Source organism: Trachemys scripta, chromosome 1 (genome assembly GCF_013100865.1).
Source record: "Trachemys scripta elegans isolate TJP31775 chromosome 1, CAS_Tse_1.0, whole genome shotgun sequence".
Taxonomy (NCBI): domain Eukaryota; kingdom Metazoa; phylum Chordata; order Testudines; family Emydidae; genus Trachemys; species Trachemys scripta.
Window position 1 is genome coordinate 302968769 of NC_048298.1, and position 27243 is coordinate 302996011.

Sequence of the window (27243 nt, forward strand, 5' to 3'; positions counted from 1 at the left end):
CCAGTTCTAAAAGCAAATACATTGCAGCTTTGGTGACCTGGTGAGCCTCTTGGAGAGACCGGGTTCTGAGGAGGCAATAGTCCAGATAAGGATAGATCATGACCCCTTGGGAGTGTAAGTGGGCGGCCACCAGAGAGAACCTTGGAAATTATTCTTGGGGCCAATGATAGCCAGATGTGGAACACCCTGGATTGGTAGTTGTCTTATCCAAGAGTGAATCTGAGAAATCATCTGAGAGTCAGTAGAACTGAGATACGGAAGTAGGTATCCTAAAGATCGAGGGCCGAAAACCAGTCTCCCTGTTCCAATGCTGTAATGATCATTGCTGAGATGACCATCTTGAATTCTGAGCTTTTACAAACTTGTTGAGAGCTGTGAGGTCTCATATGGGTCTCCAACCTCCCCTCCTCTTGAATATTAGGAAATAGCAAGAGTAGAACCCTATGCTTCATAGCTGTTGAGGTACTGGTTCTATGGCTCCTAATGAGGAGACTACCTACCTCTTGTAGAGAACTCTTGTGAGAAGGGTTTCTGAAGAGGGTCAGGGAAGGGTGTTGTGGAGGGGGCAGGGAGGTAAAACGGGTAGAGTACCCTTTGCAAACAAACAATCTCTAAGACCCATTGGTCCGATGTTGTGTGCTCCCAGATGCTGCAGAACGCTGCCAGACGGTGGCCAAATGGGTGGGAAGCGGTGGTTGTTTGTAGCAGTTTCGGGAAGTGATCTAGGGGCACCTCAACCAACATATTGTAAGGATAAGGCCTTTTCCTTTAGCCATATTGTAAGGCCTAAGGCCTTTATCAGCAACCATTAGCTAAGAAGCATGAAGTCACATCTTCACATTCCATCTAAATTACATTAAAACAATGAATTTATAGCATCCACCACAGTGAGTTGGGTGGGAGAAGAATTCTCTCTCTCTTGCCGGGACATAATACTCTTTGTTCGCCCGCTTGCATGTCAGTGTGACCAAAACTGGAGGTACACCATCTTGTTTTCGCAGGATTGAGGAGAGCCTCATTAATAGGAAGGGCAACTGTTGAGAAGGAAGATGAATGGAGGATGTCAAGGAGCTTGTGGTGTGTGTCCTTGACTTTTTCCAGCAGTATCTGGAGAGAGTCTGCAACTCTCCTTGCGAGATCCTGGAAGAAGCAAAAATAATCAGCCAGGGATGGTGGGGGAGGCATGACAGCCTCATTGAGACGGAAAAGGATATGGTCTTTGGGGTCGCCTCTTCCTCGACATTGCTCTTATGCTCCTCCAGGATTTCTCCTGGAGGTTCTGAAGCCCTGGACACCGTGGCCGAGGGAGCATGTCTCAGGGTTCTCAGGTGGCTAGAAGCCCGAGAGGCATGGGGACAGTATGTAGAGCCCAGGGGTCCCAGTATGGGCCACTGGTGGTGGCATAGAGCCTGGTGATGGTGCCCATGGTTGACCGTACCAGGATAACAGTGGTGGGGCCATATGAGGATATGGCACTGCAGGGAATGTGGGAGGAGTATTGAGATACTCCATCCTCTGGTTCGCTATCTGAGTCTGCACTAGAGAGCAGGGGAGAGTGGCAAGGCAGCAGGGAAGACTCTTGTGCTGGACAAAGACTTGGTGCACAGGTCCCCGTACTGAGGAGGAGACGAGACTCTGGCACGCCGGTTATACGGAGGTCCCTTGATTGCTGGAATTGCAGCAGTGTTGACTGGCTCAGTGCCACTGGTGGTGCCAGGGAGGATGGACATCTTGCCCACACCAGATGTTCATGTGCCAGATGGGGGTGTCAGTACCAATAGCGCTTTCAAGTGCTTGCTTCTGTCCTTCTCCCTCGGCGCTGTTGACTCGGTGCCCATGCCCATTGGATCTGGAGATGTGTCAATGGTACCTGCCGTTGTAGACTGTCTTGAGCCATGGGTACCACGCTTGATCTGTCCTGGTGCAGACAGTACCAAGGATACCAACCATGCTGGGGATTGTTTGTGGCTAGCTTGTGGCTCACTCTGGGGACTTCCAGATCTCTTTTTTGATTTATGAGAGACATCAGCAGCTGATGTCATCACCCCATAGCCCTTGGATGTTGAGGGGTGTGGGGAAGACTCACACCTGCTTGGTGACTCTTGTTGCGGGTCCAGAAAGGGTGTGAGGGCTGCCTCCATGAATATAATCTTCTGCCTGAGCTCTGTCCTTGCAAGACCGAGGTCTAAGCTACTGATAAAGAGCACACTTTTGAGGGACATGTCCTTCCCGAGGCAATGAAAGCACCATGAATACGTGTCTGCGACAGGGATAGCCTTGTTGCATGAGAGGCACTTCTTGAAGCCAAGAGACCTGGGCATACCCTGTTGGGGGGAAGGGCCCCCAACAAGAAAGGGCAGGAAGAAAAACAAATAAAATCTCTTTATATGTATAGATTAATTTATTTATTTTTGAGAAAAGACGACACACTGCAATAACTCCTACTAAAAACTAAGCTCTAAGCTACAAAAGTAAGGCTGAGATAATAGTCGTTAATGGACTGCTGAGTGGGGTTAGCCCACGCATGCTGACTAGCCTTGTGGCGAGGCATGAGGAGAGACAGCGCATGTGCGGGTCCTAGCGGACACTGCTACCAAAGTTCCCCGATCAGCAGTGCAGGAACGCAAGCACCCATAGGGACACTACTCGAAGGGTTCTGCCAACTTCAAGAGGGAAAAAATCAATGTGCAATTTCATGAACATTTTCAGACTCCATCTTCCCCCTGGGGCTTGTCCCAAAAGCTCTGGTGGAATTAATATGGATATCCCTGATCTTGTACCCTGATTTAACCCCTTCTTTTGGGGTGGAAATCCAAAAACATTAGAGGTAAGAAATACACAGTTAAGGTATCCAAACAACTGCTGCCCTGTAGTGATACCATGGGGGGGAGGAGAGGGAGGACAAATATAAAACATTTTGTTAGCACATCCTATCCATGATTACTTTGTGACTGGCTGTCTCCACTGAACAAAAAAAATGAATCTCCAGGCCTTCAAGATTTGGAAAACAAAGGAGAAGTTTTCAGACCAAATTGGCCAGACCATTCACCCATCTTCAATGAAGCTAATTTGCTCTGAACCAAAGTGATCCATTGTCTTATTGTGTGGGATACTAAAAGTGCTTATTATCAAGACCTATACTACATGGCAAGCTTGACCTACATTTTGTAGCAAGACCCCTGCAGCAGACTGGAAATGCAGCAGCTTCAGATAAATTAAAAAATTGAGGTTATTGAATTAAATATGAAAATGAATAATAGAATCACTACAGTATTCCCAGTGATATTTAATTTGATATTAAATTTATGTTATGCTGCCCATACATTTTTAATCTTAATTTTCAAAGTGTTCCAGAATTTTGTATTGGAAATGCCTAACTGTACTATAGAAGCTATCAGGAGGAAACTAGAGATTTTGGCAGTTAGGTAGGGAAAAGTAGGGATTTTTGGCTCCTGGCAAGGAATGAAAAGCAGTTTGGGTTTATATGATAAGCGCATTACCTAATGCTGAAGTGATCAGTAATGAATCAGTTACCAGGATTGACACTAAAATTTGCATAATCGGATTTGCTATTAGATTGCCTAATTGAGATTTGAAAACATGATAAAGTGACCTCTTTTACGTACTGTAGAATTAGGATAAAATGGTGTATGGGGCGGGAGGGGAGGAGAAATTTTTCAGTAACTCTTAACTAGCAATTGTGTGCTACTCTAAGATTTTGTATTATCATGCGGAGCTAGCAGTGAAATCTTTGGCCTACAATAGTGTCAAATGTAGTCAAACTTGCAGGCAAAAGGCAGCACATCTGTACTAAAGCAGGGGTTCTCAAACTGAGGGTCGGGACCCCTCAGGGGGTCGCAAGGTTATACCTGGGGGGTCACGAGCTGTCAGCCTCCACCCCAAGCCCTGCTTTGCCTCCAGCATTTATAATGGTGTTAAATATATAAAAAGTGTTTTACTTTACTGGGGGTGGGGGGGTTGCGCTCAGAGGCTTGCTATGTGAAAGGGGTCACCAGCACAAAAGTTTGAGAACCACTGATTTAAAGGAAGAAAAAAGTTGGAATTATTGGAAGCATCTTAGGCCTCCAAATTCTATAAACTACAATTTACCCCATTTCAAATCACAATAATGAGAGACAAGTACAAAAGTGATGTTGTATTGTCTGTATCACCATTTAAAACTTCATGTCCAACAGCACTTGTCAAAGGTGTATTATTCACTTATAGATAAGGCTGCAAGTTAGTCACAGATTCCATGACTTTCCATGACCTCCGTAGCAGCCAGGCGCACTGGCCGCTGCTGGGATAGTCTTGGGCTCCTGTGGCCGCCCCCCCGCAGCAGAGTTTGGGTGTGGGAGGTGGCAGGCACACCGGATGGGGTGAGACAGGTTCTGGGCAGCGCTTACCTAGGGGACTCCACCGAAGTGGCAACATCCCCCTCCCTCAACTCCTAGGCGGAGGTGTGGAGATTGGTGGGGTCGGGAGGGAGATTGGTGGGGTCGGGAGGCTCCCTACCTGGCTCCATGCCTGCCCCCCACCAGCAGCAGCAGAGTTTGGGTGTGGGAGCAGGCAGGGGGTTAGGGCATGTGACGGGGTGTGGCAGGCTCTGGGTGGCACTCACCTGGAGGGTTCCCCGGAACCACGGCCAATGGGAGTTGCAGGGGTGGTGCCTGCAGACAGAGGCAGCACGCAGAGCTGCCTGGCTACGCCACCGCCTACCAGCTGAGCGAGGGGGATGTTGCCGCTTCCGGCAAGTCCCGCAGGTAAGCACCGCCCAGAGCCCGCCTCACCCCGATGCGTGCTCCAACCCCCTGCCCCCTCCCGCACCCAAACTCTGCTGCTGCTTTGGGGGGGGGGGAGGAGAGGGAGGCAGAGCCAGGTACGGAGCCTGCTGGACCTGCCAATCCCCCCACCTCCCTTTCCAGCACCAGCAGGGGTACCATGCCATGCGCCACTGCTCCCTCCCCCTGCCTCAGGCTGCCCTCCCCCAAGTTTTATTCACTGGTATTTTTAGTAAAAGTAATCGACAGGTCACGGGATGTGAATTTTTGTTTACTGTCCGTGACTTTTACTAAAAATATCTGTGACTAAAACGTAGCCTTACTTATCGAATCACTTACTGATATCATCCTCACAAAAATTACAGATATTTTGTATAAAAAAATATACAATATTTTATTTACATGCAATGCCAAATATATATTTAATTTAAATAATGTATACTTTTGCAATAAAACACTATGTAACTGTCTAATTAATACAAGAACCACATTTTATGATGCTCTGTTCTCATTCCTGATATGATAAAAGTTGGGTTAATTTTATTATGAGCAAAGTGGGAAAAGGCACTGGCTGCTTTGCTTATGTACAAAGATTCCCTAGTGTTTTGCATAACACTACAGACTTTGTATGTATTGGGTACAAATGTCTGCACTACACAAGCCACCTAGAGGTGTGTTTGACTCATTTCTTCAAAAGTGGATTTCCAATTCAAAGAGGATAAGAAACCTGACAGTGAACAGTTATCAGGTATTATATCAAATGGCAGAATGTAGGAATACTTCACAGTTAATAATGCATAATGACAGAGGTCTCAATTATGTAGTTCTTTGCACTTTAATTAGATGTTTGATTTGCATAGTCACTGTATTTAAAAAACAACTAACTGTACTGTGCTTATGAACATCTCTACTCAGATTGGCTACTGTAATCCATCTGCTGCAATTAACTCCTGTTCTCACAATTTTATGCTGTTTATCATCAACTAAAATGCTGCCTGGATTCACTCAACCTTTGGCTGAAGCAAATAAATTCCACAGTTATCATGAAAGTAAAAAACAAACAAACAAACAAAAAAACCAAAGAGCAAGGAAAGCGGGGCTCTGAAATTGCCAAAAGTGTGTTGGTTTAAAAACAAAGAGTAAAAATGCTTGGGCTTGATTATCCCATCAGTTGTAAGCGCCACTTCAATGGGAGTTTCAAGCAACCTATGAGACAATCAGGCCCCCTTGACTCATTTCCTTCCTCTCTCATCCATCTCAAGTTCTCCTCTTCCTTCCAAGGTCATGAAACCTCTTGTTCCTATATATCTTTACATTGGAAAAAAGATGCTGGAATTCTCCAAGTTAAATTGATAGACTTGTTTCTCTTTAAACTGCTGACCGAGGTTAGCAGTACTTTATATCTAGGTTTTTAAATTTGCCTAAATGCTCTTTAAAAATAAGCAATGTATCAACAATTCTACAATATATCAGCTTGCTAACATAACACACACAAAAATCAGTTCCTAATTCAGCAAGTTATTTAAGCAATATGACTACTTATGTCCTTATAGTTATACAAAAACTTAAGTACGTTGCTGAATCAGAGTTTTAGCAAGGAAACATTTTGGTATGCAGCTATCATAACTTATGAGAAGAACCTTTTACTAGGAAGCATCTATAAATAAGCCATTAAAAAAAGAGTTGTGCATCTAGGAAGCAGGCTCTTTAAATTTTATAAACTAAATTTTCAAAGTTCAATACAATATTTCCCAGAGTACATATTTGATACATTAAATACGGAAAATGTTCAAATCAAATATGCATCCTCTAGAATTAATGATTTTTGTATTTATCAAACAGATTTTAATTTGATTTTTTAAAATACACACAAATGGAAAAGCAGTAAAGTGCATTAAAAACAGAGCTGCAGTATCAAAAATAAAACCACAAATTTACCATGATTATTAAAAGTAGAAAACCTGTGATGTACCGTATTCAAACGCCAATCCAGTTAAATTCTTTATGTAATCATTCTATTAGTCAGGAGCAATAAATGAGAAGTACTCTGCAGTGTTTCCAGTTCGGAAACTATACGTTAATAGTTTGGAGCACTGCAAATAAATTCAGTGAAAGAGCACTTGGCACCAGCCCAGCCCAGCCCCCAATTTGACCACTGCTGACATATATGTGGCTTTTTCAATTGATATAACTACCAAAAGCTTACCAAGTGGAATGCCTTACTATCTGGTTTAACTTTATGTTTTTCCATATATTTGATAAGGCTGCAGTTGGTATACCTGAAAAAAAAAAAAAAAGTATTATATACATCAATATCAGTACTGGGCATTTTTAGAGAAAGTTAACCTAGTGCTTATGAAAGATACTGACTGACAGCTCTAAGACTAAAGCTCCATTTTTGTCCATTGAATAGCTAAGGCACAGGCACCAGCACCAGATGCTTCCTTGTTGACATTAGAGAAATAACACTTTTGTCCTCCTAGCATGCTTGTAAAACATACAAAACGACCACAAACAAAAGTTCTCCGAATGATTTACATGCGTCTCAAGTACCATTTGGATTAGACTTCCTTTTCAGCAAGTTTAAATATAATTTTATCAGTCTGTACTGTTTTAGTGCCAGCGTGCATGGAACTTAAATATTTAGTCAGCCCTTTCAACACTGTCCTAACAATAATACACTGGTTGCCTTTCAGAATCTCCCAAAATTCACTGCTTTTGGGATAGGCGCCCGGAGGCGATGCAACTGCTATTGTTTAAAACACAGTAGTTTAGTCGCAAGGCTAAACTGCAACAGGTCAGAACACGAATCTGCCCGGTGAGTGTGGACATATTAAGCCATTTGTATTAAATTGTTTCTATCCAACAGGTTCAAGTAGGAACAGTTCAGTTCTCTACTGCAGACAAAGCCAAACTACTCTGTCAAGGTGACTAAACGCACTTCTAAGAGACCCCATTGCCTTCACCTCCCCATTTAGCTTTGCCCCATGTACTGAGGGTTTGTCTTCACTACTGGTAAATCGGCACTGCTGCGATCGATCCAGCAGGCATCGATTTAATGAGTCTAGTGAAGACGTGATAAGTTGATGGCAGAGTATTCTCCCGTCAACTTCCCTACTCCACCTCTCCGAGAGGCGGAAGCTATGTCGACGGGAGAGCATGTGTGGTGCAGATACCGCTGTAAGTCCATGTAAGCTACTTCGACTTCAGTTGCATCATTTATGCAACTTACCTCGTTAGTGTACACCAAGCCTGAGACTGCCAATTATGCTGACAGTTTGTGTGGAAGTAGAGTCAGGCCACCAACTCTATTCACATATTTATCACAAAGGAACAATTTTCCATTACCGTAGACTTGGCACAAATCTGAAGTTGTAACATCTATGAAAGGCTGCGATTAGCAACCTCAAGAGTCATCCAGTTCCATTCACGTACATCATCAATTTCACATCTGCCACTTTACTTCTCATTTCACTATACAGTACTTTCTGGATAACCAGTATCTGGCTTCTAACATTTTCTACACTTGAACAGCCACGGTACACTGAGTTTTAAGCATCCTGGTATCCTTATTTTCTCCATCATCTAAGCCATAATAATTGCATATTAATCCTTTACTATATGACTATAAGATGGTGCCTACTATAGCAAAGTATTTTTTAATAAGGTAAATTATAATTAAGATAAAATAGACAACTAATCTCTCAAAAAAGCTCAGCAAAACTTTAACTTACGTGTTTCTTCTGAAATCTTTCATTAATGTTGAATGTTCGGGCATCTTTTTTATGTCCTCCCAATCTTTATCTGCAAGATCAACATGCATTAGTACTTTCTCATATGCCTTTTTAAGGCGTTTGTATCAGGGTGACAATTTGTTCAACAGGAAATCACAAACTGACAAGCCAGCTTGAGTCAATCCCAACCCACAGGAATTACCTTCATTGCTCACTAAGATGGATAATGAGGCCCAACGATGCAGTATACTCCACTCCTCCTAAAAAGTTGCCTTGGACAAGTGATTCACACCAAGTCAAACCCACCATGATCAAGCTCAACCACCATATCAGAGAACCCAAAAGGAAATCAGTGGCGGTATCATTTCTTCCTCTCAGCCTTTCCTGTTCTAACTACCCCAAGTTCCTAATGGCTTAGTGGAGTGGTTCTGCGTGATCTGTTTTGCCATTAGGGTGCTTGGGATGGCATTACCCATCATTTGCAGCAGCCATTGTAGCTGCAGCCACGCTCAACAAATATAAAAGTTTTAGCCAATTCTACCCCAGACACATGCTGTAATTAAAGGATGTATGTCAGCAATGATTAAGGTATATCATCAAGTGCAGACTATGGATAAGGAACCTATTTCTCAATTTATTAATATACAAGGCAAAAAAAAAATCAAATAACTGTTAAAACTATTTTAATGTGACCCTGAAGTTTGTGATGTATCTTTCACTTTGTAAGTAATTTTTAAGCATATAGTCAATCCCAAAGCTCCATGTCAGTAGCCTCTTTTTCTTCTAAATTCTTTTCCTATTCTCTGGGATGGCATTTACCATTTTCCTGCAGACAAAAGTACCATGTTTCTGGTGTAGAGACTATATGACATTCTCCTGTACCTGTGGATTTGAAAAATCTAGCCATCTGTATAATTTAGGTTTGTACTCCTGGAACTTTATGAGCTGCAGAACTTTACAACTGTTTATAATTGCATGGCATTAATGACAGAGAATAGACATCGACCTGAAAAACTGAGGACTTTGCTGGTCCATCTAGATAGAAGATGAGGTCAAAAAATCTAGAACCAACTACGGAAGAAATTTATCTAATTGTTTCCTGCTTTGCATGTTATCTTTATTTCCTTTTCCTCCCTCTCATATTTGTCTGTTTTTGCACCAGATTAATGGTTTTATAATGGCAAATGATACAAGAAAAGGTTTTAAAGTAATAAAATGGTAAACAATTATATTCTTGGGTAAGAAGTGGGGACCTTCACACCAAGATCAACTGTTCACACAATGCAATCCAAACTTTTTACAAAACATTAACACAGTACTATATATTTACATAGAACTTCACAAAGACAATCTCTGCCCCAAAAAAGTTTATCTTGCTTTATTTAGACTCTAAAGACACACACAAAAAAGTTTAGCAGTGAGAGAAGAATGGACTGCTTAAAGAAATCCGCTTTAAGGAGATTTTTTGAAGGAGGAAAGAGAAAGCACTAGATAGATAGGGAAAGGAAGATTGTTCCACAAGTTGGGAGAAGCATGATAGAAGGCATGAAGCCAAAAGTGGGAAATGGAAATTAAATGTTCAGAAAAAAACAGAAGAGTGACTAGGGGGTGAATATGAAGGTGGGGAAAAGAGTTTGAACTTCTTGTGATAAGAGGCAGGAAGCCAATGAGATTCTAACAAGGTGATGGAAGAACAAGACTATTTGTAGAAGCCTGTTGAATGGACTCTGCATGATGGAGGGAATAAACACAATGGAGGAGAGAGGGATCAAATATTAAAATAAGGCCTCTATCATTTTGACAACACACCAGTAGCCATATAAACACCAGAAGACATCCCACTAACCCAACAGATGTTCAGGGGTATCTAAACAAGGTACTACCAAGGGTTGAGGGAAAGGCGTAGCAAAAGGCTCGCTGTTCGGAATTTGCTTTGGGTCTGGGCTTAGGCCTGACCCTCAGTTTTCTGGTTAGACAAAAGCAGTTTTTCCAAATCAAGACACACTAGTATATTTTCTGCCACAACAGAAAACTGAAAATGAAAATGCAAAATAGTTTATTTTTGCAAGAATTAAACATTTGCAAAAGATTTACCAGTAGGTGCAATACTTTTTGCCCAGATCTGCCAGTCCTCTGTAAAGTTTAAAGTATATAAGAAACAACACTGAGGAGATACAGGGAAATAAAAACATTAGCAGTATTTCTGGGTAAGAAAATTCGGTCCTTTTAAATATGGTAAAATATTGAATATACATACAGATGTTACAAAGTCAATCCTATTAGTAGTAGTAGTAGTAATATAAAATTCCACTTGGTAGCAGCACTATGTTTAGACTCACACTCGATTTTGCAATTCATGAAACAAAGATTATATTTGAACAGCTTTATTGCTTTGATCAGCTGCAACCTTCATATGCAAAGACAGCAACAATTTCAAATACATGTATCTTGGTTTGAATAGGAGTAATTAAAAAAAGACAACAAAAACACACAATATGTACCTGCAGGAAATCCCATTACATTGAATATTCTGTCCAGCTGGTCATGGTGATAAGGATTACTAGTTTTGATGTCCTCTTGTCGACAGTGGAATATTGGCTCTGATGTTAGCAGCTCTGCAAATATACATCCTATCGCCCAAATATCTTTTTAAAAAAGGAGAAAAGAAATAAAATCAAATGGATTTTTCCAAAAGAAAACACAGATCTTTGTCAGGTAGAAGTATAATTCTTAAATATCTTATAAATTCTAAGAAATAAGGCTCCTGGATGTCAAGTATTCATGTGGAACTAGAGATTTCTATTACAAGATTGCAACACTTCAAATTTTACCTTTAGGCTGCAATCATCTGTGTACAGCACAGTAAGTAATTCATTTTGCAGAATGCACAGTAATTTTATATGATGAGAGCTGAGAAAGCATGCAATATTTTAAGTTTGCAACTACTAGTCACTGGGACTAGACGTTAGTTGACCAATTGGGGAACTGTCTATAAAACTTAACTAAATAAACAAATCAAATCTTGATTTTAAGCACTTTTCACCTTCGCCATTTCACTTTTATGTTGTATCCCTTTCCCCTGCCCTTTGCCTTTTTTACATTTCAAAACTTCAGAGGCCCATAGGTGCTCCTATATACAAATAAATTCCTAAAAAGGTAGGTGTTCAAAAGAATTTTTTATAAGGAAAAAATGTTGACTTTTCTCTACAAAAGCTCAGAGATAACTCACTTTCAAAACTTCATCTCCCAAACTGAAAAATGTGACAGAAATAAGGACCAATCCCCCTTTTTTACCACTATTAGAATGTCATGTCACATTGCCCCTTTCAAGAGCATTAAAATTAAGAGTATATACATATATGTACTGCTTATATACATATTTAAGATACTTTCCAAAATCAAGACATGCTTAGGAAAAACTTTTAATCTTCCTGTTATGCCTTAGTTTGTAAATTCAGTAGACACATTGCATTTTCTAGATCACATTTGCTATAGTGTGCATTTATAAGATATCTAACTAATGTACCATTGTGGTCAGCAGCATCTTGAATGAGTAATAGAAGGTCATGAACAAGGACAGAACCAAATGATGTACACAGCGTAATTTCACCATTCAATTTTCACATAAAGTGAGTTTTTATCTATACTGAAAAAAGTTATGAGCTAAAGCCCATGAGTTTCTCTGCAGCTCCATGTGCTGCAAGCAGAAAATAAATAGCTGATACATTGCTGTAGAAGGAGAAAACAATAGGAGGACAAGCAAAGGTTTAGAGAAAAAGAGAAGAGGTTAATAGGTTAAAAATGTATTTAATGGTGAGAATATTCTCGGTAAAAAAGTTGGCAGTAATAGTTGGTGGAATTTTTTTTTTTTTTTTTAAGGTGTTCAACCTAAAAAGGCAGTAAAATAATTAACATTTTCCATTGGAATTACACAAGGGTGAGGTATAAGAGAATGCTTTACAGGAGCAATAATTTATGCACAAGTGTCTTAAAGTATGTCTACACTTCAATAAAACATGTGACTGGCCTGGTTCACGGGTCATGGGCTGCAGTGCTAGAAAACTGCAGTGTAGATGTTTGGGCTTAGACTGGACCCCGCAAGTGGGGAGGGTCAGAGGCTGGGCCAGCAGCTGGGCCAACAATGGGTGTTTTACTGCAGTATAGAACAATATCCATGTGGTTCACAGAATGATTAAAATGCACTAGTGAAAGAAGAGAAGATAACTCACCACGTGCGGTAACTATAGCTCTTTGAAATGTGTCCTCCCTATGGGTGCCCCCACTCTAGGTGAGCTTTTGCCCAATGGGTAGGTAGCAGTGTCTGTTCAGCCCATGCACACACCCCCTGCAGTCTTGTGCCCTGCACGAGTCTATGTAGAGTTGCATAGGCAAACCTCCCTCATTGCCTTCTCTACCGCAAAGCCTGTTGAACTCCGAAGCAGAGAGGAGGAGGGCAGGTAGTGGAGCACCCATAGGGGGATACATCTCAAAGAACCAGAGTTATTGCACAGGGTGAGTCTCCTTCTTTGAGTAGTGTCCCTTTGTGTGCTCCACTCTAGGTGACTATCGAGCAGTACAATCTACGGAGGGGTGGGGCTTCAGAGTCAAGTCAAAGATTGAAGATAGAACAGTAGAACCAAATATGGCATGAGAAACTGAGGCATGTGCGACTGCATGGGGGTCAGCAAATGAACGAATGAATGAATGTTCAAGTCACAGCTGTACATATTTCTGTGACTGGGAACGTTCTTAAGAAAGCCTGTAGAGAGGGATCTCATGGAGTGACAGCGTAGAAGGGAGCAGGTGGCCATAGGTTCAAAGGGAGGCCTTGTAAGACATCTGAGTACCAAGTTGAGGTACCATGCCAGTGGAGGGCATCTGATTAGTGGGATGATGTTGTCCAGTCCCTTGAGAAACTTCCTCATTGTAGAATGAACAAAAATGGAAAAACCCTCTACTATATGATGGAAGGCCATAATAGCGGCCAAACGCATGTTTATGGAGTTTAAAGATAATCCTCTCATTTTTAGCTCTAAGATGTAATCTAGTACAGATGATAAGAGAGAAGATGGAGGTGAAAGATGTTTTTATGTCACACCAGTGTTTGAATCTCATCCACTTTTGAGTATATGCGTCACAAGTAGATAGTTTCCTGCTATGTAACAGCACTCTCTTTACATCCTCAGAACGGGTTGTTTCTAACCCTGCAAACCATCTAGCACAGAGGTGGGCAAACTTTTTGGCTCAAGGGCCACATCTGGGTGGGGAAATTGTATGCAGGGCCATGAATGTAGGGCTGGGGCAGAGGGTTGGGGTGAAGGAGGGGGTTCAGGGCAGGGCATTGGGGTGCAGGAAAGGTACAGCAAGGGACTCAAGGGAGAAGGTTAGGGGGTTCAGGGGTGCAGGAGGGGTGTGGCAAGGGGCTCAAGGGAGGGGGTATGGGGCTTAGAGCAGGGGGTGCGGGGTGCAGGAGGGATGCGGCAGGGGTTGGGATGCGGGGCGCAGGAGGAGTTCGGGGTGCGGGCTCCGACCTGGCACTGCTTACCTCAAGTGGCTCCAGGGTGGCAGTGGTGTGCAGCTGGGCTAAGGCAGGCTCCCTGCCTGCTCTGGCCCCATGCCACTCCCAGAAGCGGCAACATGTCCGGCAGTGGCTCCTGGGGGTGGGGTGGGGCAGGGCAGGTGGCTCGTTTGTGCGCTGCTCTCACCTGTGGGTACCACCCCCGAAGCTCCCATTGGTGCCGGGAGCAGCGTGGGGCCAGGGCAGGCAGGGATCCTGCCTTAGCCTTGCTGCACCATGGGGCTGGCAATTCTGCGGGCCGTAGTTTGCCCTCCCCTGATCTAGCAGCCATGCCTTGATCAAAAGAACCCCAAGGTTGGGGTGATGGATTTGACCAGCATCCTGAGAGAGAAGATGGAGGACAGTCTGGAGAGTGATCAATTGACAAGCAGTGAGCTGATACAGGTAAGGAAACCATGTTTGTCTTGACCATGTCTGAACAAAGAGAATAACTTTGGCTTTAGCTTTCCTTATCTTGAACAGCACTTTGGATATGAAGGAAGTCGGGGAAAATGCATACAGAAGGCTTGACTCTAACGAAGGAGAAAGGCATCTCCCAGGGAGCGGTGATCCAGACTTCCTCAAGAGCTTCTTGTCCTTGGCTGGGGAGAACAGGTCTATCTGTGGGATGCCCCAACACTAAAATATGCGGTGGAGTATAGTGGGATCTATCTCCCATTCATGATCTTACGAGAGGTGTCTGCTGAGAGCATCCACTGCATTGTTTTGTACGCCCAGAAGGTAAGCTGCTGAAATGTTGATTTAGTTTCATATGCACCAATTCAGTGCAAAAGGAAGACAATCTTGCTCCCCTTGACAGTTTCTGTAAAACTTGCATGACATATTGTCCATCATGATCTGTGGGCATTTGCCCCGTCAGCGGGAGGAAATGGATACAGGCATTTCTGATGGCTTTGAGTTCCAGCAAGTTGAGGTGAAGGGTGGACTCGAGAGGAGACCACCTGCCTTGAATAGTGTGAGCAGAATCTAGGTGAGCTCCCCATCCCAGTAGGAGTGCATCCATTATTTCTGATGTTGGAGATGGCTGAGCAAAGGGGATCCATGAACAAACATTATGTGGGTTCTTCCACTAGTTGAGGGATTTTTTTTTCTCCTGCCAAAGGCATGGAGAGTTGTTTGCTTGATGAATCAACACTTCTGAGCCAGCCCTTGGAGGCAGTGCATGTGAAGACTTGCATGATTTATTACGAAGGTGCCAGCTGCCATATGTCCGAATAACTGGAGATAATTTTTGGTTGATATTTCAGGGCTGACTTGGACTATAGTGCCTAAATTGGTTATGGACCTGTGTGAAGGGAGGAATGCATTGGCCGTTACAGCATCAAAGCAAGCTCCTATGAACTCCAGAGTTTGCACCAGAGTTAGGGTGGAATTTCGGATGTTTAATTGTAGTCCCAGTCTGAGAAACAGGTCTATGGCCCTCTGAGTGGCTGTTGAAGCACTGTTAAAAAACCGCTCTTTGAACAGGCGATCATCAAGGTGGGGGGAGATGGGGAATCACGGTTCCTCATCTGTGAAGATGAGCCGCTACCTCCGAAAGAACTTTTGAGAACACTCTGGGTGCAGACCAGAGACCAAACAGGAGCACCATGTATTGAAAGTGCTCTTAATCCAGAGTGAAGTGTAGGAAACTTCTGCGCTGTGGTGGATCGCTATATGAAAGTAAGCATCTTCAAGGTCGAAAGCCAAGAACCAATCACCAATCAATGACGGAATTATTGCTGCAAGAGTTACCATTTTGAACCTCTGAATCTTTACAATCTGTTGAGAAATCTTAGATCTAGAATAGGTCTCAACCACCTTTCTTTTTTGGAGCCACGAAGTACCTGGAATAAAATCTTTTCCCTCTGTGTTGCATGGGAACTGGTTCTATAGCACCCAGATTTAGGAGAGTGTCAATTTCATGTTGCAAAAAGTGCTTGTGAGAGGGGTTCCTGAAGAGGCACGGGGAACTCAGATACTGCTGAGACTCCACCTCAAGTCGAGGCAGCTGAGAAAGACTTGAGGGCAGTTTGCCCACGCAGCTCTATATAGCCACAGTGCAGGGCACGAGGCTGCAGGGGTTGCATGCATGAGCCAAATGGACACTGCTACCTAAAATCTCCAATCTGAAACATGTGGGGCACAAACGCACCTAGAGTTGAACACCTCTCGGGACACTACTTGAAGAAGTCCTTCTTAAGAGGGTTGCAACCTTTGGCAACTTCCTTTAGCAAGCCAAGTAGTCAAAGACAGCATGGAATGGAGAATTCCAGTCCCACCCCCCTTTTTTTTCTTCTGTGCCTCTATCACTCTTTTTAAAAGCTATTAAAAGCACTAAAGAGAACTTCATACTGCTGTCAAGCCTGCTCTGTGACAGTTTGTACCACTGCCACACACAGTCTCCTCTCTCTTACGTTTGGCATTTTTCACGGACTGACAGCAAGTGCTGACTGTGGCACAGTAGATTCAGCAGTGCCATGCTGGAGCTGTTCAAAGCAGATCAATACCGGCAGGGGCAATACTAGGAGGAAAGTGACTTCCCCCAACTTAGGTGCTTCTTCTAGATAGACTTGAATGGAGGAAGAACCTATCTTTTTATTGCATTGAGTTAAAACTTCTGGGTGACAACCCTCCCATTGAATAGCAGGTTTAAACTAGTCTCATTTTTCACAAGAAAATGCAAAGGTTTCTTCAGGGAAAAGAAAACAAAAAATAGTAAATGAAAGGTGTGTCACAGCCACATCAGTCTTGACAGCTGCAGCATAGTTTCAGTGCAGCTAATACTGTCTCCAGTCTATACATTTCATAAACTGAAATATTGCTTTATGTCTTTGTTAAAAATCTAAGTAGTAAAAACCCAAAGTAATAAAACTAAAGTATTCTGTTCCATGCTGTCATTTTCTGGATTTTGACAATTTTAAGAGGTGTGTCAATATTTCATTCTATTGCAAGTAGTAATATTCTTTTTGAAATTTCTAGTGATAAGAAACTATATAAAATTATACATCAAGGACATCTGAGTTTATTATGTTTACTAGTCAGGAAAGAGTTTTAAAATAGTATTTAAACTAAATAAAATGTCAGTGATTAATGTTTCTTCAAGTAATTCAATGGTGTACTTTTCCACCTGTGTTTCTCCCATACTTGTATTCACATGCCAACATTTCAGTAATTCAGGTATATTTTGCCTAAGTAACACATTAATAAATTGGTACTTAATTTTACTTACCAATAGCTTTGGTATAATGCCTTGCTCCAAGAAGTAATTCTGGAGCTCGATACCAGAATGTTACAACGACTGGATCCAAGTCTGCTAAAGGCTTCAGAGGTGAATTAAATAATCTGGCAAAGCCCATATCAGCTGCAAAATTTAAAAAAAAAAGTGCTTTAAAAAGTTAAGGAAACTTCACATTGATCAAATGAAATGATTGAGCTCATTTGTTAAATCTACCAAAATTGTGCTAAAAAGCAAACACACTGTAGTAAATATGAATCCTGATAGTCTAACTTTACCATTTCCTTATAGTTTATGTTGCAATTATTCAGCATCATCACCTATGAAGTATATCATTATAAATCATTACTAAAGAAAGCCATTTAGAATCAAGAATTTACCACTGTTCTGAAAAAAGCATGTCAACTCGTGTAGCTCTCAGAACACTGGGTAAGTCCTTATTGGCTAGCCAGGGGGTCAGTTTTCTGTCTGGTGGAATATTCTATTATCACAGGGCTGTTTGTTCAGGAAACATTAAAGGGGGGAAAATGGGTGAAATAGTAATTCTGTAAAGGTTAGAATGATTTATAATACATACACGTATGACACAAGAACTACCTATGAAAAGCTGGTTGCAATTGAAGCAGGGTTTCCTTCACGCCCCAAACAAGAGGTGATTCCAATCATGAGGGTATCTTCTTCCCTGAAAGCCTCTTCTCAATTTAAATTGGTCACAAAGTATCACCAGTACCAAGATGAAACCATTTAAGCTATGCTTTTAAAATGTCTTCCATTTAAGAAAAATATTCTGTCTAAACTGCTTGTTGGGATTTGTAATCTACAGTTTCTCACAGAGCTATCTGAACTGACCAGAATTTAGATGGTATAGGACAAGATGGACAGAGGATTGAGAAGTGGGTATTCCCACTAAAACAGGTTTTCGAAGTCCCAAACACCGAAGAATTTGGTATGGTGGAGTGGGAGCCTATATATACTGAGTAGGACTGGGGAGGAGTGTGAGGCCTATAGCAGTTTTGAGAGAGAAGGGGTTAAACCCATGCCACATGTAATAACTCAGCTAATGAGGAAAACTTGCAGAGTAAATTCTCATATCTAATTTTGCTCCACAATCTAAAGTAACTATTTGCCTCTATGTGCCTCCCTACTTTAAATTATTTTATTGCATTTAAAAAGAGACATTTTATAATTTTCTATATTAAAAATCAAGATAACCCATGATATGAAGAATTCATAGATATCTATGAAAAAAATGTGGAAAAATACCCAGTAAAAAGTGGAGTCAAAATAGCATAAAAAGCCTATAAAGCTTATTTTATGTTAAATATACCAGTTATGTGTTTTTTTAAAAAGTATTAATACTAGAAGAGTGGAAGCCCTTGGTATGGGGATACGTAAGCATTCTTTTCCTACTGTTGCAAAAACATGTTAAAAATTGCAATTTTTTCAAACTGATAACACACCTAGAAATAAAGGCTTTTCTACTGTTGGGACTGGATGGCTCAGAGGACTGGTGGGCGGATGCAGAATCTTTCACCTGTCCATCAGCAATGTCTGACCAAATTTAGTAGAAATCTCAAGTTATTACCAAATGACTTGCGAAATAAGTTGGTGGTCTGTGAACAAATACTAATGGATAATTGTCTACATCACAAAAATCACCAACACAATTGACACTGAATGTGCCTGGAGTCTGACCTACACGCTCACTCTTGGAAGTGCATGCTCCATGAAGATTAAGGTAATGGGAAGAAATGTTCACTTCTGCTGTCCATGCTGTTTTGCAGATAGAAGACCTTGGTCTCTATCATCAATCTTACACCTCTAAAGGGTGCTAAAATTTTAAAGGGTGGGATTTTCTGACATGATCAGCACTGATCTAATTCTACTCCTTCTGAAGTCAATTCCCATTGACCTCAATGGGAGCAGAGTTAGGGCAGTGCCGAACACCTCAGGAAAATTCCACCCTTGATTAGCAAATTAGTGATTAACAGTTGGTGTTTCAGATAAACAAAAACACCAAAGAATACAGGGTGACATTGTGGAAGAATCATCTCATAAAAGAAAAAGTCAGAGGGAAATGAAAAACAATCTGTTTAAAAAAAAATTCTGCCAAACTGGACTGCCTGACTAGATTAGTATAACAATACAGGGTGTGCATTAGAAAGCTATTGGTGCATCAATGATGAACTAGTGCATGCCACGGTGTGGCTCATTATTATTAGACTATGGTTAGATTATTTTTAGTTACTTTTTAAAATAGACTTTATAGAACGATTTGGAGATTCTGCAAATTATCCTTTCACTGAGAAAAGTGGTTCACACCGGAAGATAAAATAGTGGGAAAGTTTCAGTTTCTTCCCCCCACCCTACTTGCCCCTCACCATTTTGAATATATTTAGTGTTAGTTCTTACCAAATGTCTCTCTCTCAATCAAGATTTTCTGCACTTTTTAAGTCTCCTTTTGATTCCTGTGTCTCCCAGAAATCTGGCTACCCTTTCAAGGGCAGTTCGTAAATCAACAGTCACTCTCACTTTTATTATAAAATTTAATATTCGGAATAATGAACAGTTCCCTATTTAGATTTTATAATACGGAGCAAGTTAGTGTCTTGGCACTTTGGTGGTAAAAATAGGTCATTTAAAATCTCACTTATTTTCCTTCACTCTTCCAAGCTGACCATTATCTTTGTCCCAGATCCCCCTCCCAGCACGCACCCATATAATATAATGGCATAGGAATTTTTCCCCCCCTTTTCATTGATGAGGCTGTAGCTGTGCACCATTGGTAATTGGTGCACAGGTCTGATATCAAAAAGCCAGTCACTCAAAATAGCTTTTGATAAAGTTTCCAGACACATACTAATATTATTTTAAGTAACTATCTTAAGTGATGCAACTGCACCTTCAGAACATTCTAACTTAAATGCTACACTGGGACTTATCAAAGATATAACATACCAATTTTTACTCTTCCTCGCTCAGGACCTTCACCCATAACTAAAATATTAGCAGGTTTCTGTGGAAAAAAAATAAATATACAATACATATACCAAGATAAACCTAAATAACATTTGTCTCTGAAACAATACATTAGCTTTGTTTCACCAGTTTTAAACCAAATGCAGCATGATAACGTCATAGATGTTTACTTTGTGATAAAGCTGTGGAAGTATCCAAAACACAGGCTTTCCTTTGCTACCTCTGCCTCTCAGGTTTTCCCCTCACAATCTCTTTTTTCCAGGGCCTTTTAAATTATGCTCCCCAGACTAACTGCCATTGTGGTGTCTTTCTTCCACCCGTAACAGCAAGCAAGCAAGCAAGCGCCTTCAAGACTTCCAGCAACATCACTCTATGAACTGGTCAGCTCACCAGGGTGCACATCTGGTACTTCACTGCCTGTTCCCCATCCCACTTAAAAAACAACAAAGAACCCGGGTGTAAGATGTCATCTCTGCAACATATGTTTGGCCAAGGGTCATTAGGCACATCTTCAGACATACATTTTACATTAACAAGAAAAATCTCAAGATACAGGTTGAATATCAGTCACTATATAAATATATATTCCACATAAAATCTACATAACCCATCTAAATTTACTATCCCAGATTGATATGGTACACTAATTCAGCCAGCTTTAAGACTTAAAATAAAAGCATATCCTTAAAACTATTGCTAAATTCTTCTCTCACTGCTATAATGGCTACCAAATATTAAGAAGTAGGCCTCTTCTCTTCCTTTTCTCTATACTAAGGAAATGAATTAAAACATTATACTACAAAAGTAGCGTAGTCGAGCGTAAACTCAGTGTACCTGAGTCTACCCACTTCTAATTTGGGAAATAGAGAGTTAAGTTTAGGTTAGTTTACTCACTGTTTTGTTTTTTTTTTAATACCACTGATAACAGACCTATAGGGACATCTACACTTCACTCTCCTTCTGGTGGCATGTAGAGTACATACTCTGCACACAGCCCTTGCATGGGTATAAGCAGCAGTGTAGGTGGTGAGGAACTGCTTAGGTGAGTAAAGATACACCTAAACAAAGTGGGTATGAACCCTACATGCTCAAGCAGTGCTATCCCATCTAGACTGCTATTTTTAACAGGGAAAGACTCCAGCAGCTCCACACAGCCAGGTCCCTTCCACAGCCTTTCACTGATGTGTGTAGCTACACACCACACTGTAGAAGCAGCCTGCTATTCACTATGGTGTGTAGTTACACATACCCTATATACTGCCACCAATGGTGTGAAGTTAGATTACTCCCGGGGGAATTCTGTACCACTGCGCCCGCGCAGAATTCATGTCCCCTATAGATATTTTTTCTCTCTCCAGAGCTGGAACTGCAGTTACATTTTTTGCCCACCAGGGGCTGCTGTGACAGCAGAAAAGAGAACAGCCAGCTCACAGAGAGGATGCATCCCTCACAGAAGGGCCAGATGGAGGCGGCATAGGACAGACAGAGGGGACACTGGGGATCATAGACCGGGATTCAGAAGGGCTAGTGTGGGGGGGACGGACAGACTGGGGTGCGGGCTCAAGTGCTGAATGGGGGGGGGGGGGGCTGCAGAGCCATATGGGGATGGGGGAGGAGGGGCTGCAAGGACACACTGGGAGAGGGGCAGATGTGTCTTACTGAATGCGAAAGGCTAGGAGTCTGCCCCGGTCTACATAGGGGAGGCTCCCAAACTCTAACAATTCCCCTGCCCCCAAAAGACCTGTTCCATTCTTCTCCCACCCACAACCAATAACCCTCCAGGTTCACTCACAGGCTCCTTCCCAATAATTGCTTCCCTCACGCTGAGCTCCTCCGTTACCCCTGACTCCCTCAAGTCTTGCAGTGCTCCTGAAGGGTGCTGGGAAATAAGTTTCCGTATTGTAATTTAAATGAATTATTACTAGAGCTGTCAATTAATTCCCCCAGGAGTACTAGATGTAGCCACAGAATTGGGCTGCTCATCATTATGACTCTTCAATTCTTAATCTTGGTAGTTTTTCCCTGTCTCTGCCACCATTTTCTCAGGTCTTCATATGAACAATATGTTTTATAAACTAGCCTCTGCCTTGCAATCAGATGGGCACAGATTCCTCAAATGCTAACATTTTTTGTGAGTGAATCAAAGCTGCATTAAAATAAAAAACATGTTACATGATTTGAGAAAAATCCCAAAAACAAAGACTTAATGAGGTCCCTTAATAGTGGGTGATTTTATATAAGCACTTAAACTGCAATACTTAGCCAAAAGGTGGTAAATATAACAGTTAGAGCTCTCGCTTTGAATTTCCTGATTTAAGCCACTGCAAAGAGGACAATTATTAGTTATTTTGCTACTTTTCCCCCCACCTACACCAAAAAGGAAATCTTAGCTGTATAAGAATTAATATGGTTGTTCCCAATAGCTCTGAAGAAGGGACTACAATTTATCACATAAACATACTTTAGGTCACATTTTAAAATTTTCGTTATTGAGAATATTGGCGCTATCACACTATTGTGTAAAAACATATTTATGATTTTTAAATGATTTTTTAGCAGCAGTTCATAAAATATTAGGATAATATAAAATAAGGCACATTAAAAATATAAGTACCTCAAGGCTATTTATTTGCACGAGAAATAATTATTTCCTATAAAAGGCTCCAACAGGCTTTATTAGTGTAACTGCATAGTAATCATGCATGCAAGGTATCAGCATACTGCAGGAATGAGTGATTACATCTTTTTTTCTGTGGACAAATTAAAAAAGAAGAGGTTCTTTGAGGAGTGTAATAAAGCTGTAAATTTTCAATGAGGTGAGGTATGTTCCATTACCTTTCTAACAGCAAGAGAAACTTTTACACTATAAATCACCTAGTGCTATACTAGTATAATAATATGCAGAAAAACTTGTATAAGGAGAAGGTATGTGGGTTACATTACTGTAAACACTGCTGAATTTTTTTTCCAAACTATAGTCCTGGAACTTTAAAATCATTGCATCATGCATTTCTGTGGATCATTGATCAGAGCTTGTGTATTAAGACTGGGTAAGCGTAAAGCCATGTCTGCACCTGAAAGTTTTACTGTCAAAAGTTCTGTCTGCACACTGTTATCACCATAGCTATTTCAGTGGAGTGCATTTATATTTGGTTGCCTTTGCCATGTAGCATGTCCTTACAGCATCAGGTTGTATCAGCAGAAGATATGTGACACTGTAGGAAGGCATCCTGATGTCCTCTATGCCACCATCTAGCACATGACCTTGTAAGAAATGTTTGTACTGTATTGTGAGATATCATCACTCCTATCAGGGAACTGTAGAACTTTGGGATCAAAATTCCCATAAATCTCTCAGTTCCATCCCATACACTACTCTTTCATGCCATTTTCCATCTCATCACATGAATGCACAGATCACTGCAGGTCTCTTGTCCATTTAAAGGGCAGGACAAATCATTCTTGTGCAAAATCGTAACAGCCAGACATATAGCAGGGATATACTGAGGATGAGTGGATGATAGATAACAAATGAAGCTGACCAACTGCTGCAGGAAATCAGGGAGAAACCGTACATGGTGGAGCAGCAGTTTTGGGTCTGTACAACAAGAACCAAGTGGTAAGAGTACATCACAATGCAAATTTGGGAACATCAGTAGTGGCTTTAGAACTTTCGGATGCAGACGGCTACTTTTCTGGAGTTGTGTGCCAAATTCACCCCAGCCATGCAGTGCACAGACACCAAGATGAAAGCTGCTTTTACAATGGAGAAATGGGTGTCAATCACCACCTGTAAACTTGCAACCCCAGATTGTTATCAATTGGTGGGCAATCTGTTTGGTATTGGAGAGTTTATGGTAGGGGCCCTCCATCATCCAGATGTGCAAGACCGTTAAATTCACAGGACTGAATACCAAGGATTGCAGGGAGTGGATAGTGGTAGATCTCTGGTCTTCATCTTCCACATCTAAATTTGATCATATCTCCAGAATATTAAGGAGCATCCAATCACAGCTGAATAGTTAATGTTGAGTTCAGTTTTGCATTAAAGCTAGGATTTAGCCACTTTGTTATGTATAAAGAATACAGCATCTATCCTTCCCAAAGTTTTAACACTTAGTGAGTATATGATTTTTTTTTTCAGAATTTATGAGTACATTAATAAGTCTGAGTGAATGATTTTAGAATGGATCACTTAAGAAATTGAACACCAGATGTCAGACCATTTTCCCCTTTCTCCACCCACCCACAAATAATCCCAGGTAAAGTATTTGCACAAAAACTGGCAAAGAGGTGAAACTTCAGTAAATTTGGTACAATGGGCAGTTTTTAATATAATTTTAAGATTATGGTTAATTTTTCAATTTAATGATCAATTTTTCCATAGTTCATCACAAGTGAAAGTTTCTCCTTCAGCAAAAGGTAAAGATAGGCCTTCAGAGAAACTTATAAGGAATTACCCCTCTTTCAAAATGACTACCATCTTTCGTTGTTCTCAACGGAACTCAGACCATGAACTGCCTTTAAGTAAAGATGGCCACTGCCTCCATTCAGTAACTGCTCATAATGCTCATCTCTGCTACCTAGTACACAAGGGGCATCTTCTCCAATGACAGTTTTGTTTCCCCCGATTGGGAACAATGTGAAGTAGTTGCCATCTTTCAGCCTGCAGCTTCAGTCCCATTGAGAACAATGGCAGATGGACACTCAAAAAGGGCAATTCTTTGTGGATTTCTTTGAAGGAGAAGATTTTATGTGCTAGCCTCTGCTGACAGAGAAACTTTCAGTCATGAACAGAAAAACACCATTAATCCTAAATATTTATTTTCATAAACTCCCCATTGCACCTGATCTACTAAACACAGAGGGCAAGGGGAAGAGAACCGGTTTGTAAATGCAGGCACATGGTAGCGTGAAGGACTGGAGAGATGAACTGGTTTTTGTTTGCATATGTGTAATGGGATGTGGAGGAGGGAAAAATTAGCAGACACAAGGGAAAATATGAATGTTTTAATTATTCCACAAACATTAAATATCCAGGAAAATTCAGAACTATGGTTACACTTAAAAAGATATACGAATGTATTAGGTATGGAAATGCACAATTAAGACACCCAAAAGAATCTAATGTCTTTAAAAATCAGCTTAACCTAATCTGGGCCCATCAGCATTAATATGCTATCACAATTGTACGGTTATTGTATGACATCTCTACATAGCTGATATAAGGTTGTTTGGGTGCCTGAACTGAGGATTTCCATGAGGGTAGATTGACTTAAATCAAATGTGGGGGTTTTTGCTCAGAAGAAGGATACGTTATATCTATATGCATTTATTTAAACAATTACGTAGCTTAACATACTTATATTCACATTCCTGATTTTTACTTTATGTTATAAGATAGTTAATGACATCTCTTATTTACTAGATTATGATTATTTTTTACTAGCAATTTGTGTCAAACTGCATTTGGATGGAGATTGGAATTCAATTAAAAAGCACAGAAACTTTTCAAAATGATTTATTAAATAAAACTACCTTAAATGTGCTTGATACATAAAATTTCCTTTTCAAAATACGATTTGCATTTAAAGGTAACTAATTAATTAAACAAAAGTATTATCTGTAATTAGCAAATTGTTTATGGTCACAGTGTCCTTCAAGATTTTAAAGTAGATGATCTCATTCCCTTGGACCTCATTTTTATTCAGAAGCTGGTAAAAGGAAAAACAAGCTTTCCTGCTTTTTTGACTCCCAGTTGATTTTTCAACTTTGAATGAACTAGTCATTGAGCTGAACTAATTAAATTGAAATGAAGAAAATATTCTTTGCCCCTGCAGAAGAGGCTACTGCTGTCAAAAGCTGCTTAAGCACTTCAACAAACTCCAGTTCCAGGAACTTAACCAGTGACATCCACTACTACAGCAGTTTGGCCATCTTTAAAAGTCCAGAAATAAACAAGTATTGCTTGATTTTTTTTTATTTAAATTTAAATGATTAATAGACTATAGTAAGGTTAGACCTTAACAATGGTTGTTCATAATTTTAAAATAGGTGTATTTTGAAAAAGAAAATTAAATACAATTTAAAAACAATCCACTTTATTTTATTTAAAAATATTTTACCTATTCTGATTCCTATATGTTAATGTGTTTGGATTTAACAATAACTTTAACTTAGAATTTTCCTGGGTTTATAATGCTTGTTTCTGGGATAGTTAAAACATCCCTGGGATGTTTTTGCTCTCAATTAGTGTTATATACTTTCAGCCTTTTTGTCTGAGTATATACATGTAAGCAGGGTCTGAATGAGCTCTCCTCTGACATCTGGTGATGAGCTGGGGGAAAAAGACTTCAGGGACAGACCATATTTGCCTAGACATGCCTACTCTCCTAGACACGCAACAGGATGGACCTACTTTGCCAAAATGCTCTCGTTTGGCTGGTGTTGGGTAACAAATCCCTTTAAATATTGAATGCAAAGGTGATGAAATATTGTTATCCTTATTGTATAAGTAAAGGGCAGCAGAACTGCACTTACCCTTCCTTGATTGAGGGAATCACCCTAAACAACCTTACTCACTAGCAGGGAGGGATATCAAATCCCAGTGAAAGAGAGGGAGTGTGGACAGGTGTTTCTACCTGCTGGTGTGGACTCTGCCTAAAAAGAGGCAGACACCATTTGACCTTTCCCTCTCCAGTATTTAAAAGACAAAGCTAATTAAACTCAATTGAGAGTCACTGTTTCTGTCCAAAGCAACAGAGGGTCCTGTGGCACCTTTGAGACTAACAGAAGTACTGGGAGCATAAGCTTTCGTGGGTAAGAACCTCACTTCTTCAGATGCAAGTAATGGAAATCTCCAGAGGCAGGTATAAATCAGTAAGGAGATAACGAGGTTAGTTCAATCAGGGAGGGTGAGGTGCTCTGCTAGCAGTTGAGGTGTGAACACCAAGG

At 40.9% G+C, this 27243-nt stretch overlaps 1 protein-coding gene across 5 annotated transcripts in view; it reads right to left on the reverse strand.

Annotated features, from left to right (window-relative positions):
• Positions 1-27243, reverse strand: part of CDK8 (cyclin dependent kinase 8) — a 166087-nt gene that overhangs the window by 20652 nt on the left and 118192 nt on the right. For all 5 annotated transcript variants that reach the window (XM_034758718.1, XM_034758716.1, XM_034758721.1 and 2 more), the window contains exons 5-9: positions 20269-20326; positions 17305-17436; positions 11017-11160; positions 8516-8585; positions 6988-7060 (exon numbers count right to left, since the gene is read on the reverse strand). In XM_034758718.1, coding sequence (XP_034614609.1) covers positions 6988-7060; positions 8516-8585; positions 11017-11160; positions 17305-17436; positions 20269-20326 — 477 coding nt within the window. The remainder of the gene's footprint in view (positions 1-6987; positions 7061-8515; positions 8586-11016; positions 11161-17304; positions 17437-20268; positions 20327-27243) is intronic.